This window comes from Dama dama, chromosome 11 (genome assembly GCF_033118175.1).
Source record: "Dama dama isolate Ldn47 chromosome 11, ASM3311817v1, whole genome shotgun sequence".
Taxonomy (NCBI): domain Eukaryota; kingdom Metazoa; phylum Chordata; class Mammalia; order Artiodactyla; family Cervidae; genus Dama; species Dama dama.
Genome location: NC_083691.1, coordinates 10657285 through 10672688, shown reverse-complemented (window position 1 = coordinate 10672688; position 15404 = coordinate 10657285). Strand labels below are relative to the sequence as shown.

Sequence of the window (15404 nt, the reverse complement as noted above, 5' to 3'; positions counted from 1 at the left end):
AGCCATGAAGTCAAAAAACGCTTGCTCCTTGGAAGAAAAGCTATGACCAACCTAGACAGCATATTAAAAAGCTGAGATACTACTTTGCCAACAAAGATCCATCTAGTCAAAGCTATGGTTTTTCCAGTAGTCATGTACGGATGTCAGAGGTGGACTATAAAGAAAGCTGAGTGCAGAAGAATTGATGCTTTTGAACCGTGGTGTTAGAGAAGACACTTGAGAGTCCCTTAGACAGCAAGGAGATCAAACCAGTCAATCCTCAAGGAAATCAATCCTGAATATTCACTGGATAACTGATGCTGAAGCTGAAACTCCAATACCTTGGCCACCTGATGTGAAGAACTGACTCACTGGAAAAGACCCTGATGTTGGGAAAGACTGAAGGCGAGAAGAAACGGGGACGACAGATGAGATGGTTGGATGGCACCACCAACTAGATGAACATGAGTTTGAGCACGCTCCGGGGAGTGGGTGATGGACAGGAAAGCCTGGCGTGCTGCAGTCCATGGGGTCGCAGAGTTGGACACGACTGAGTAACTAACTGAGCGACATCTGGCCCCCACACCCACTAGATAGCCACAGCAACCCCGGCTGTGAAAAGCTAAAAATGTCTTCAGACACTGTCAAATATCCTCTTGCGGGGGGCGCTATCACCTCCAATTAGGAACCACAGATTTAGACCTTTCTCGTGAGTTTAATACATTAGAACAATGTCTGCAGCACATTTGGCAATCAATTAATACGTGCTACATAACTGATCCAACAGTCTTCTCAACATTTCTAACTCAGTGTCTTGGCTTGGCAGCATCTCCAATTCAGTATGGCCCAAAGCAAATTCCCTTGTATTCCTTAATCCAGGTATCGTATTTAGTAAGTAATCCATGCCAGAAACTAAGAGATTACCCTGAACTCCTCTCTCTCTCTCATAACCCAGATATATACTCTATCAACAGGTCCTATTACACCTTCTTCACGTCCTTTTAAACACCACAACCACTTGACGCTGGCTTACTTCAAAAGCTCTCATGTCACCTGGTCTACTGCTTCGATGACATTTTTGTCTCATTCCAATTCAAAGTCCACAATGCTGCCAGAATATTTCTAAAACCTGTCACTGTCCCCTTCAAAACCCTTTCAAGGACACTCCTCTATGGTTGTTGTCTGTCTATGTAGTGTTTCCCAAATTCCATTCAGATATCATCTTTGATTCTGTCACATTCCTACTACATACAATAGTGTATCCTTCTAACAGTTTTCTTTCAACCTACTTTACTTTTTTAGTTAGCCATCTTTTAAAAGATAGCACAAAGTCATAGTATGATTATTTGTTTTTCCCTAAAATATTAAAACATTTTAAGGGACTTGCCTGGTGGCCCAGTGGCTAAGACTTCGTGCTCCCAATGCAAGGGACCCGGGTTCAATCCCTGGACAGGGAACTAGATCCCATATGCTACAACTAAGACACAGCAGAGCCAAACAAGTAAACAAATATTAAAAAAAAAAAAAAAAAAAACTTTTGCAACTGTTTATCCATCTAAAAGATAAAAATCCATGTGTATCAGCCTAGTCTTCCATGATTTGGCCTCTGCCTGTCTTCATTGCACCACCTCCAGCCATTCCAAGCTACGTCGAGTTGTGTTCTTGGGGATTAAGCTATACCACTGTACACGGTATTTCTTCTGCTGCTTGTTCTTTCTTTCCTTTTTTGTCTACCTGAAAACACTCAGCTCATTCTCTCATTGCTCCTCCTTTGGTGAAACTATCTGTGGCTTGAGAGTTAGATGCTGCTGCTTCTACGTTCTCTGGTATGATGGACAGCTCTCTATTTTCGCAGGACCACACTGCAGTGATCACCTGTTTACCTTTCCATCTCCTTTACTAATATACCGAGAGCCCCTCAAAGACAGAGAGAAGTGCCAAATTCCCTCTCAAGAACCCACAGAGAACAATATTTGACACAAGGGGACATTTAAAGAAATGTTTGTTGTAAAGCAATACAAACAAGGTAGTGTTTAAGGCTGTGGAGAATACCAAAACAAATATGATCCTGGCCCTTCAAAAAGCTTGTAGTCTAATAGTGAAGACAGGCATACTTACTATCATACAAGACGGAACCATATAAGTGGTAGTAAAATGGAACAAAAAGTGCTATGGGGCAAAGGTCAGTATAGAAAAAGAATGGAATTTCTTTTTTCTGGCCTTGCCAAGTGGCTTGCAGGGTCTGAGTTCCCCAACCAGGGACTGAACCCAGAGCCTGTCAGTGAAAAGCACTGAGCCAGGAAATTCCAGAATGCAAAGTTTTAATAGCAAATAAATTCAGGTATGTACTCTGCTGAGTCACTGGGGCAAAAATCATGTAAACTTTATCAAGTCCTGGCTCTGATATCTGTTCTATCACAGTGGTAGAATGGACAGGACGGTGCTCTGAAAACTAAGTAGCTATGTAAATTCTAACCATTACTAATAATTCTGACTGCGGAATCCAAGAGCCCTGCACTGAGAAAGTGACATCTGAGCTAGAGCTAAAAGGGGCACGGAGGGGAATTCCCTGGCGGTCCAGCGTTTGGGACTCGGCTGCCTTACTGCTGTGGACCCGGTTCAACCTCTGGTGAGAGAACTAAGATGTTACAAGCCACGTGACGAGACTAAAAAAATATTTTTCAAAATAAAATAAAGGGGCATTAAAGGGTATTGTATAAAGGAAGCATAAGTGGTAGTTATGGACGTGAACCCTAGTGCCAGGCTGCCTAGGTTTGCATCCCCGCTCCTCCACTTATTACTAGCTATATGATTTGAAAAGTTACTTAATTTGTCTGTGTTTAAGTTGCCTGTCTGTAAAATGGGGCAAATATTAATACCCAATTCACACAGTATTAAATAATTTAACATCTGTGCTATGTAAGTATTAAACAAGTAAGTGAAAGAAAGAGACTCAGCAGAAGCAAAGATACAGGGAAGTACAAGGCATATGGTCAGAAGAGAGCACCCCAGTGTGTTCAGAATGGAAGGTAAAAGAAGGTGATGACGTGGAAGACATACAGTATTTAGAAAAACATGCTATTTGCCACCCTAAAAAGGTTACTAACTATATCAGAAAGAGTTCTGCACAAAGAGGCTTTCAAACTTAATTCCTTATTAGTTGGACAGCCTCAGGCAGATCATGAACTCTATGAAGCTCAGTTTCTCATCAGCGAAGTGAGGATACAGAACTAGGTAAACACTGATTCTCTCTCAGTTCTGAAATTCTAGAAAAGGGGCTGAGGAGTCATTACAACTCCCATAGGAAACCTGCTGCCACATGTAGCCACTGAGCACCTGAAATGTGGCTGATCCAAATTGGGATGTGTTATTAACATAAATGTAAAATATATATCACATTTCATAGACTTAATACAAAAAAGATATTACACTAGTTATTTTATATTAATTACATGTTGAAATTGTGTTAAATAAAATACTACTAAAAATGGATTTCACCTGTATCTTTTTACTTCTAAAAATGTAAATATAATCTGAGGCTCACATTTATGAGCATTTTCTTTCTATTAGACAGCACTACTACAGACTATGACTATGTTCAGAAGATCCGAGAGAATGTGATTCTATGGCCAAAAGGACAAGATAAAATGCCAAGCATTATCAGAAAGAGTCTTGAAAACACTATTTTAGCCCTATACAAAGCCATGGTCTATCCCTAACTGCTGTACTGTGTTTAGTTTTCCTTGCAATACCTGAAAAGATAAGATGCAAAACCAAATAACTCAGGTAAACAGAATGATCAATAAGACAGGCAATAAGGTGAGTGGCAAGACTAACAGGCTTCAAGCCTAGAAGGATCATGACTACCACATATGAGAATCTATTAAATTAGACAGAGGCCGAACAAGCAGGTGCAAAAGATTCTTCATTAAATCTCAGAAAAAAGCAAGGGAGGATTCTCTGAGGCTTTATGGAGGCATTTCAAACAGAGGTACAACTTTGCAGAGCAGGTGGTCTTACATGAAAAACAGATGGCTCAGAGTAAACATAGAAGTGAGCTCCAAAAAAGATCGCATTAAATTATTAATCCATAGAAGTGGTTACTATTCCTGTGTTGTATGTCTGACGCAGACACTAGGATTCTCCCAACTCCGACCACAGAAATAGTCTTCAGTTCTTCAGTAAAAAAAGAAAAAACTGAATGTCAACTGGGTGTGCCATTTCTTTACTTACATGGCACCTTTAAGAACTGTCAGAGAGATCAGACAATCTCCACTTTACAGATCCTCTCTCATGCCAAAATACTTAAGTGTAAGTATTCAGTAAGCCTGTCTTTTATCATTCCTTCTTCCACTTGGCCCGATATGGAATCTGTGTCTTCTATAATCCTCTCTGAAATCTTTATAGTGGATGAGAATCACATGAACTCTTTTTTAAGAAAGGTTACCCTGTGGTCCACACACTTTCACGTATCATCCTTATTTCTTAAAACAATTATGTACTTTTGATCCAGGACTAGTGATCTGACCACTTCCAAGGTAGATACAGAGAGATCATGATTAGGTATAGAACATCCTATGCATTTATTATTTTATTTAGTATCTCCAACTTCCAGTCAATTCAAAACACAGGTAAATTTCTATTTTCCTACCAGAACAAAACTTTTCCATAATGATCATTAAGTGGCCCGAATGATTTCTTTTCTTCCTTTGACAGAATATTTTATTTTGGCTTTAAAGTCTCAGAAGAAATGCTCCTGGAATACTTTCTTGGCCCACCTAATTTTAGTTTGCACTTCATGCCAAGAGGGAGAAACAGAATTAAATTTCTTTAAATACACCAGAGATGCAGCACAAGAAAACTAATCTGACAAAAATATTTTCAAGACAAAGAAGAAAAGCCTCTACTTACATACAAAAATTTAGAATTCTTTTTTTTCTAGTATTGGGGGGAGGGATTTACTAGGAAACAGATACACGCTAAGTACAGTCCCATTGTGCTGCAAAGGGAAATGAATATGGCTTAACAAATATATTATTTTAGGTTGGGAAGGAAATCTGATGTTTATAAAACAAAGAGGTCTAAAGAAAACTCAGCTAATCTATCTTTCCTATCATTTCAACACCCAATATCAAGATATGTTTTATAATAAGCAATACTTTACTCATTATAAAGATTAAAACTGCTAAAGAACAGAAAACGCCACTTCAATTTACTGACACGCAAAAGTCAACTTCACCAATGGAATTAATGCTACTAAAAGACAACTGGTTAGTTTTCTAATGAACTGGGCCGCAATGTTGGGTTTTCTTTTTTTTTTTTCCCTTAGGAAAAATTCTGTTTCCTAAAAAGTCATACAGCAGAAAGAAGCTTCAAAACTACTGTCACAAGAGCATGCAAGTTAGGAACTTCCCTAGTAATCCAGTGGCTCCCAATGCAGGAGCCTGGGTTCAACCCCTAGCCAAGGAACTAGATCCACATGCCACAACTAGCAGTTTGTATGCCACAACTAAAGACCCCACATGCTGCAACTAAGACATGGCACAGCCAAACAAATAAATAAAAATAACTTTAAAAAAAAGAGAGAATAAAAGTTACATTTCTATTATTACTGGCTTTGTCTCCGTCTTAATTAAATTATCCTGCTACAAACAGGGGAAATGGACAAGAATGACACCCCTATCAAATAGCACATATAATTAACATCTAAGTACAAATAAGTTATATTCACAACAGCTCCTGTGGCCTCAAGCATTTTGCATACTGCTAAAAGATGTTAAATATCAACTCCCTGTACCAAAAATGGGGGGAGGGGGAGCAGTATCTTCCTTCAGAGAAGAAAACTCACAAAGATAAACTGTTTTAAACTCACAGCTTAAAAAATAAACAAATGGGACCTAATGAAACTTAAAAGCTTTTGCACAACAAAGGAAACTATAAGCAGGGTGAAAAGACAGCCCTCAGATTGGGAGAAAATAATGGCAAACGAAGCAACAGACAAAGGATTAATCTCAAAAATATACAAGCAACTCCTGCAGCTCAATTCCAGAAAAATAAATGACCCAATCAAAAAATGGGCCAAAGAACTAAACAGACATTTCTCCAAAGAAGACATACAGATGGCTAACAAACACATGAAAAGATGCTCAACATCACTCATTATCAGAGAAATGCAAATCAAAACCTCAATGAGGTACCATTACACACCAGTCAGGATGGCTGCTATCCAAAAGTCTACAAGCAATAAATGCTGGAGAGGGTGTGGAGAAAAGGGAACCCTCTTACACTGTTGGTGGGAATGCAAACTAGTACAGCCGCTATGGAGAACAGTGTGGAGATTTCTTAAAAAACTGGAAATAGAACTGCCATATGACCCAGCAATCCCACTCCTGGGCATACATACCGAGGAAACCAGATCGGAAAGAGACACGTGCACCCCAATGTTCATCGCAGCACTGTTTATAACAGCCAGGACATGGAAGCAACCTAGATGCCCATCAGCAGACGAATGGATAAGGAAGCTGTGGTACATATACACCATGGAATATTACTCAGCCATTAAAAAGAATTCATTTGAATCAGTTCTAATGAGATGGATGAAACTGGAGCCCATTATACAGAGTGAAGTAAGCCAGAAAGATAAAGACCAATACAGTATACTAACGCATATATACGGAATTTTAAAAGATGGTAACGATAACCCTATATGCAAAACACAAAAAGAGACACAGATGTACAGAACAGACTTTGGGACTCTGTGGCAGAAGGCGAGGGTGGGATGTTCTGAGAGAATAGCATTGAAGCAAGTATACTATCAAGGGTGAAACAGACCACCAGCCCAGGTTGGATGCATGAGACAAGTGCTCAGGGCTGGTGCACTGGGAAGACCCAGAGGGATGGGATGGGGAGGGAGGCGGGGAGGGGGGATCGGGATGGGGAACACATGTACATCCATGGCTGATTCATGTCAATGTATGGCAAAAACCACTACAATATTATAAAGTAATTAGCCTCCAAATAATAAAAATAAATGAAAAAGAAAACCTCACAGCTTAAAAAATAAAAGGAACTCAAAACTATCAACAGTTTACCCACTTAGCACACAACAAATCAACTTAAATGAACAAAAAAACAGGCACTAGCAGTAACCGCTAAAGACTGCTAGTGGCCTAAGAAGTGGTTTTAACAAACGCAAAGAAACACTTGTCAAAAAGAGCAGTAGCCCAAAGACTTATATTCGTTTATTCTTACATTCATTCCTTTACTCAAACAGAGGTTTACTGTTACTTGGACTCGGCAGTACAAGGAACAACTCTCCTCCCTTGGAAAGCTGAGAAAATGCAATCTTGAGCTAAGAAGAGATTTCGGGGGGAGGGTGGACTTGACAGAAAAGTATTTGTATTTACTGACAGCCCCCTATTTTATCCACTTAAACTATAGCCCAACGATGTACTCGAAAACGGGTCCATACTGGAATTAGGAGGAGAAAACCAACACTCTCAGAAAGTAACTGGGAGAAGCGCTCGGGAAAGAGGGACGACTGGACATTCTCGCATCACCACCAGACCGCTCGGACCCCCACCTGCCCCTTCCCATACCCATTCCTCAGGCACCTGAACACACTGGAGCTGCGTTCCGGGAGCCGGCGACATCTCCTGTCAGACGCCGGCCACCCCGCGCTCCCGTCACCGTCCCTGGAGGGGATGACCCCGGGCCGCGAGAGCCGAGATCGGGGTAAAACGAGAGGTGCCTTGCAAGCAAAGCCGTGAGAGCTGAGGGGGAAACCCTGGGGCAGAGGCGGCGACATCCCTCGGGATTCCCGCCGAGAGAACCAGGACAGCATTCGGGGGTCTCGGGCTCCCCCCGCCCTCCGTGTGACACCAAGCCGGACCCGGTCGCCTCGCATCGCGTTAGGCCCTCCACCCCGATGGGACGGGATGCAGCCGGGGGGTCCCGCGGAGAGAGGAAGGGCGGGCCGGCGGGCGCCCCACTGCCGGAAGGGGCGAGCCCCGAAAGCAGCGCTCCCGCCCCGGCCGGGCTTACCTTCAAGTCGTTCTCCGGTAGGTATTTGCATAGCCGCGCTATCTCCACGTACTTGTCCAAGTCCAGGGGCGCCATTTTAGAAATAAGAAGCCCCGACGGCGGCGGCGGTATCCGCGGCGGTACTAGCGGCGGCAGCGGCGGAGGCCGAAGCCGGAACCCTCCCTACGTCACGTCCGGCCCGTGAGAGGCGTCTGCGCAGCGACGTCTAGCTTGACCCGATTTTCCCCACTGCCTCGACACGCCCCACGCCCTCTCCCGCTGAACCCAGGCTACAGGCCCCCCAGAGGTCCCTTGGGTCCGGGGCGCGGAACCTGCTGAGACCCGTAGTTATCTGCCGCAGGGAGTGCTGGGATTTGTAGTTTTCTGTAGTAGCTAGCCGCTCCTCTTTTCCTTTCCTTCTCTTCGTCTTGACTTTCACCTCTTTGGGGACCCAGGGAGGCTTTTACGATACAAAATGGTAAAGCAGGTGACGTTAGCCATTCCCTAGTTTCTCACTCCTACTCTTTAAGCATTCTCTTCGCCAGAATATCTTCAGTTAAAAATCGGGTAAGCCTGGCCAGAGAGTAACCTGTTTGCACGGTTTCCAAGCCAGTATGAAAACCTTGCCTAAATAAACCTTTGGCAGAGATGTCAGGCTACCAAATTTCCAGCCTGGAAAGAAAGGAAACAAGTGTTTAAACTCTTCTTATGCCAAATGCTATACAGATGCTGTTTTTCTGTCTAACCTAAATAACACTTGATAGGAAAGGAAGGCTCAGAGAGGTTACGTAACTTGTCCAGCTCTCACAGGGAATAGGCGGGGGAGCCAAGACTGGAATAGGTCTGGGTGGCCCAGGAGGGCTGAGAGTTTCTTTATTGTACCCTCAACACCTAAATCAGGACCTGGCACTATCAACATTCCTTCACTCAACAGCTATTAACTGAACACTTTTTGTTGTTGTTGTTTTTATTAATTACTTGGTATTATCTTTAATTAAGTACAAAGACTTTTCCAATCACATCACATAGAGATCATTTTATCCACAAAATATGGAAAGCTTCACGAATTTGCGTGTCATCCTTGCTCAGGGGCCATGCTAATCTTCTCTGTATAGTTCCAGTTTTAGTATATGTGCTGCCGAAGCGAGCACTAACTGAACACTTCTTATGTGCAAGGTACCCTGTAGGTGCTTGGGGTATCCAGCAAACAAAATAGACAAAGATATCCTCATCCTGTATCTATATTCTAGTAAAGGAGACAGAACGTAAACAATAACCATAGAAAATAACTGTAGAGTATATTAGAAAGTGGCAACTGCTAGGGGGGAAAAAAACAGAGTAAGGGAGATGTAGTGATACATGTTTAGGAACCAACAAAGAGGCAGAGAAGCTAGCTCTGTAGTTACTTGAGAAAAATTACAAAGACAGCTGATGCAGAGGCTCTACAATAAAAAAAAAAAAAAAAAAAAGAGCATGTCTAGAATCTTAGGGAAATGGCAAGAAGATTAGTGTGGTTAGATCAAGGTGAGAGGAATAGGAGAGGAGATGAGAGAAAAGAACACTGATTTTTTACTTTTCATGCAATGAGGAATTATTGCAGAATTTTGAGCAGAGAAGTAACGATCTAACTTGTTTTAAAAGGATCACTCTGGCTGCTGTGTAAGACTGTAGGAGGCAACAACTGCAGCTGAAACACCAGTTAGGAGACAGTTCTATAACTCAATAGTATCAGGTGCTCCATAAATATTTGTTGTTCAAGTAATCCTGGATCCATCCTCTGGTCCTAAAGTGTATTTTGATGACATCTGGCTAAATTTTATTGAGGTATCTGGGTGAAGTTCTTTGTATTATTCTTGTAACTGTTCTGGAAGTATGAAATTGTTTCAAAGTAAAATTAATCCTTAAAAGTTTGTTGCAGAATGGCACCCACAAGCATACATTTCTTCATTTATTCAATTAAGAGTACCTGTGACCGTGGAGAAGGGCATGGCAACCCACTCTAGTATTCTTGCCTGGAGAATCCATGGATAGAGGAGTGTGGCAACACTGAAGCAACTTAGCAGGCACACACCTACGATGTAAATGATACATATAAGATTCCTGCCCTATGGGTAATACATTCTAATAACAAAAATAAATGAGCAAGTATTAATTGCAAAGTAGAATTCATGGTAAAAAGGGGGAAAATGGGATGCCACGAGTGAAAAAAAAATGGAGTAGAAGAGGCCTACATTATGTTGGCAACACATGGACATCACGTGTGCAGACTCTAGCACCGAATGGCTAGAGTTCAAACCCAGGTTCTAACACTCCCTGTGTGACTGTGGCAAAGTTATCTATCCTTTCTGTGCTCCAGTTTTCTCAGTTCCAGTGAGGAGATAATGACAGTGCTTGCTTCATAGGGAGCGAATAAGAATACTTACCTTCCCCCTCAATATGTGGGGGAAAAAAGGATACTTGTCTTCTAGGCTTGTAGTGAAGTTTAATAGAGTTGGTATAAGAAAGGGTTTAAAACAATGTTGTGTACAGTGAGTGCAAGGTGTTAGCTCTGAATATTGGCTGAGCAGAAAAGGTCTTTCTGAAGAGGTAACGTATAAGACTTTAAGCAGGGGACTTCCCTGGTGGTCCAGTGACTAAGACTGCACTCCTAATGCAGGGGCCCTGGTTCCATCCCTGGTTAGAGAACCAGATTCCACACACCACAACTAAGATTCGCATGCTGCAACTAAAGCTCCTGCATGCCATGACGAAAATAGAAGATCCTGCATGCTGCAACTAAGACCTGGTACAGCCAAATAAATAAACATTTAAAAAAAAAAGAAGACGACGACGACTTTGGGTGAGGAGTATAGAGATAATAGGCTCAGAGTTTTCTGAAGGAAAAAAAAAAAAATCCCAAAAGAGAAAAGGATGTTATTGTCGTTTGAGGTTTTTTGTTGTTGTTGTTGTTGTTTTACAGTCCTCTTTGAAAAAGCTGACAATTCACTTTTCATCTTTGAATCTCAGTAACTGGGAATTAATCCTATTCAAGGTTTCTCCAAAGGAACTTCCCTGGTACTCCCGGGGCTAAGACTTCACACTCCCAGCGCAGGGGGCCCAGGTTCAATCTCTGGTCCTCTGGTCGAGGAACTAGTTCCCGCATACCGCAACTAAGACTCAGCACTGGCAAATAAATAAATATTTTTAAAAAATTTTTAAAACAAGGTTTCGGCCTGGAGCCGCCAGCAAGCAGCTGCCGCGGCGTCCGCTCACCCTCGCCGGCTCTGCGCGCCCCGCCGCGTTCCCCGCAGTTCGGGTCTGGTCCTGCGTCGCTCACCTTCTCCTGACCTGGACAGGTGGCCATAGCACAGGTTCTCAGAGGCACCGAGACTGACTTCCCTGGATTCGATGAGCAAGCTGATGGAGAAACTCTCCGGAAGGCCATGAAAGGCTTGGGCACGGATGAGGAGAGCATCCTGGCTCTGTTGGCATCCGTAGTAATGCTCAGCGCCAGGAGATTGCTGTGGCTTTTAAAACTCTGTTTGGCAGGGACCTTCTGGATGACCTGAAATCAGAACTGACTGGAAAATTTGAAAAATTAATCGTGGCTCTGATGAAACCCTCTCGGCTTTATAATGCCTATGAACTGAAGCATGCTCTTAAGGGAGCTGGGACAAATGAAAAAGTCCTGACAGAAATTATTGCTTCAAGGACCCCTGAAGAATTGAGAGTCATTAAACAAGTTTATGAAGAAGAATATGGCTCGAGCCTGGAAGATGATGTGGTGGGCGATACTCCAGAGGATGTTGGTGGTGCTCCTTCAGGCTAATAGAGACCCTGACGCTGGAATTGATGAAGCACAGGTTGAACAAGATGCTCAGGCTTTGTTCCAGGCTGGAGAACTTAAATGGGGAACAGATGAAGAAAAGTTTATTATCATCTTTGGAACACGAAGTGGATCTCATTTGAGAAGAGTGTTTGACAAATACATTGACCGAGAGACTTCTGGCAATTTGGAACAACTTCTCCTTGCTGTTGTGAAATCCATTCGCAGTATACCTGCCTACCTTGCAGAAACCCTCTACTATGCTATGAAGGGAGCTGGAACAGATGATCATGCCCTCATCAGAGTTGTGGTTTCCAGAAGTGAGATTGATCTGTATAACATTAGGAAGGAGTTTAGGAAGAATTTTGCCACCTCTCTGTATTCCATGATTAAGGGGGACACGTCTGGGGACTATAAGAAAGCCCTCCTGCTGCTCTATGGAGGCGAAGATGACTGATGGGGGCCTGGGGAGCCGCCCCGCGCCGTGTCCTCCCCGCACCCCTGCCTTCCTGCAGCGCAGCTCACGGCACCCTGCACGCCCGTGCTGCGCACACTGCCTTACTCACGCTAGCATGCTGTGGCCTGAACACACACGTTGTAGAAGAACGTAGCGGTGCTCCTTCTGATCTTAAGTTAAGATCTTTCTCTTTAACTGTTGTAGCACTAAAGCGTACTTATGTTACTAGGACTCAAGTCTGGATCATTTATATTTTCGTATAAGAGGCAGACTGCTTTCACCCTTTTTAAAAAGCTTCATTTATATTAAATTGATAACCATATTACCTTAATCGGAACCTTAGCCTTGAAATTGTGAACTCCTGGAAGTGTTATTAATCAAGTTTGCTACCAAGTTAAACCTAAAAAATTATGGTAGTTGCAATCAAAAGATTAATGAATAATAAACATTTCCGTCTTCCTGAAAAAAACAAAACAAAACAAAACAAGGTTTCTTCTCAGAATTGGGAAGGGAGAAAAACAGGGAGATAGATATGAACATCTTTAAAACAATAAAAGTGCTTGAAAGGAAGGTGTCACGAGCCTCATTGCTTCCCTTGTTATTAAGTCAGTGAACAGGTAGGTAATGGAGCCAGGTGGTATCCCCTTCCAGTGAAAATAAGAGGCAGTCCTCACATTACCAAACTGTCTGGCAGTTAGAAGCTCCCTCCCGGCAGATTCACCTCATTCAGAGAAACTCACTCTTGACATTCTCAGTGTTGGATGAGTTCTTAGAAGAGTTGACAGACACACTGGGTGGTTTGCGACAGAGACAGTGTACAGAGCTTGCTGACTGGACTATGTTCTTAGTCTTCCTTGCACAAAACAGGAGATCTAGGCTCCTGGTTCTGCCATTTCAGTGGGTTAGTCATTTTAACTTCTCTGGGCCTCAACTTCCAGTTTACAAATAGATCTCAAAAGTTCTTTCCAAAAAAAAAAAAAAAGTTCTTTCCAACACTTTCTGAAATGTAATTTCTAGTCTGAAAGCACAGGTCCCACAATGAAAACTGGTTGTAGCAGGGTGGGAGGGAGGCTCAAGAGAAAGGGGATATATGTAAACATATATTAATAGCTGATTCACTCTGTTGTGCAGCCAAAACTAACAAAACATTGTAAAGCAGTTATACTCCAATAATAAAAAGAAAACTGGTTGCTATTTTGCCCACAACCCCCTTCCAATTTTTCTTGTTTATGCGCAACTCCAGCATGGCACCTTGAAATGGATTTCTCTCAAAGACACAAGGAACATCAGAGCAATTTGCAGCTGTGAGCAGAAATCTCCATCTAGGTGCACATGGACAGGTGGCAGAGCCAACCTGGCCTTTAGTTTTCTTTCCTGAAGGAGAGCAGGAAACTCCTTTAGCAGTCAGTGGAAATTCCTCCATTAATAAGGGAACTCACAAAGACCCTAGGTGTTTGGAATAGATATGTGAGCTGTAGAGAGAGCTGCAGATTGCAAATTCTGTTTTGTCAATAAATTTTTGTTGGAAGGACTTCCCTAGCAATCCAGTGGTTAAGAGTCCACGTTTCCAATGCAGGCGGCATCGGTTCAGTCCCTGGTCAGGGAACTAAGATCCTGCATACCACAAAGTGTGGCCAGTAAATAAGTAAATAAATGTCTGTTACAGATTCAAGTAGCAAAAATATTTACCAAGTTGGTCTTTCACCTGTACTATTAAACCCTCTCAATTACTCCCTCTTTGAGGTAGATAATTTACTATTTCCATTTTAGACATGAAGAACCTAGAACTCAGAGGGAATAATGAACTTGCCAAAGGCCAAGTTTAGATGATCAGCACTGGAGTCTGGATGTGACCCCAAGTATGTCTGTCCACTTTTCACTCTGCTAGCATAGTTGAAGCTCTGTACTGCAGGAGCTCCTGTGGTTTCCTTCCTTAGCTGTTTCTTCCAGTTCCTAGGATACAACTCAGTTCTCCTGATTGTGGGTTTCTCAGGAACATAGACACAGTTGAACCAGCTCTCCATTTTCTGGAAAGCCACCGGGAACCTGTGGTTATGAAAGAGACCAACAATAATGCAGATGAACACTTCTAACTCAGGATTGGTGTCTAGAGTTCATTTACAGCTAGGAATAGCATTACATTTTACAGACACTTTCGAATTGTGGTGCTGGAGAAGACTCCAAAGTCCCTTGAACTGCAAGGAGATCAAACCAGTCATTTCTAAAGGAATCAACCCTGAATATTCATTGGAAGGACTGATGCTGAAGCTCCAATATTTTGGCCATCTGATGCAAAGAGCCAACTCATTGGAAAAGACCCTGATACTGGGAAAGATTAAGGACAGGAGGAGAAGGGGGCAACAGAGGATGAGACAGTTGGATGGCATCGTGGACTCAATGGACATGAGTTTGAACAAACTCTGGGAGATGGTGCAGGACAGGGAGGCCTGCCATTCTGCAGTTACAGGGAGGCAGAGTCAGACACGACTCAGCTGCTAAACCCTGAACAACCAGCTCTGCATCAGTCACCAGGCACTAAGCACTTTATAAACATTAGCTCGTGCATTCCTCACCATAGGCTTGTGGCAGAAACCTTATTAGCTCCATTTTACAGACGGTGACACTGGGGCCCAAAGAAGAGTAACTTCCATGAGAATAGATACTCTTCTTGATGAACTTTTTGTTCCTTGCACTTTTTACCAATGGACCTAGTTATTGGTTTTTCTGTTTCATCTCCCTCCCTCCTTCCTTCTGTCTCTCTGTAGTTAAGACTGTAAACTCCAGGAGGCCAGGGGGCAAGTTTGCCTGGTCCAGCATTGTTGTTGTTCAGATGCTCATTTGCAACCCCATGGACTGCAGCAAGCCAGGCTGTCCATCACAAACTCCCAGAGCTTACTCAAACTCATGTCCATTGAGTCAATGATGCCATCCAACAATCTCATCCTCTGTCCTCCCCTTCTCCTCCTGCCCTCAATCTTTCCCAGAATCAGGGTCTTTTCCAATGAGTAGGGTCTTTTCCAATGAGTTGGTGTCCCAAGTATTCCAGCTTCAACTTCTGCATCGGTCCTTCCAATGAATATTGAGGGTTGATTTCCTTTAGGATTGACGGTTTGATCTTCTTGCAGGTTCAGCATAGTGCCT

The 15404-nt window shown here is 42.8% G+C and overlaps 1 protein-coding gene, 1 non-coding gene and 1 pseudogene across 2 annotated transcripts in view; 1 reads left to right on the top strand and 2 right to left on the bottom strand.

Annotated features, from left to right (window-relative positions):
* PPP6C (protein phosphatase 6 catalytic subunit) overlaps positions 1 to 8192 on the bottom strand; it is a 38209-nt gene extending 30017 nt beyond the window's left edge. Inside the window, exon 1 of the mRNA XM_061154668.1 lies at positions 8023 to 8192. Within this exon, the coding sequence (XP_061010651.1) occupies positions 8023 to 8097 (75 nt within the window). The 5' untranslated portion in view covers positions 8098 to 8192. The remainder of the gene's footprint in view (positions 1 to 8022) is intronic.
* Positions 8193 to 8476: 284 nt separating this feature from the next.
* On the top strand, positions 8477 to 12294 carry LOC133065252 (annexin A5-like; annotated as a pseudogene).
* LOC133065661 (U6 spliceosomal RNA) lies at positions 9046 to 9152 on the bottom strand. Its single transcript, XR_009694932.1, has one exon. It is a non-coding gene; the product is annotated as a U6 spliceosomal RNA (small nuclear RNA).
* Positions 12295 to 15404: the final 3110 nt, after the last annotated feature.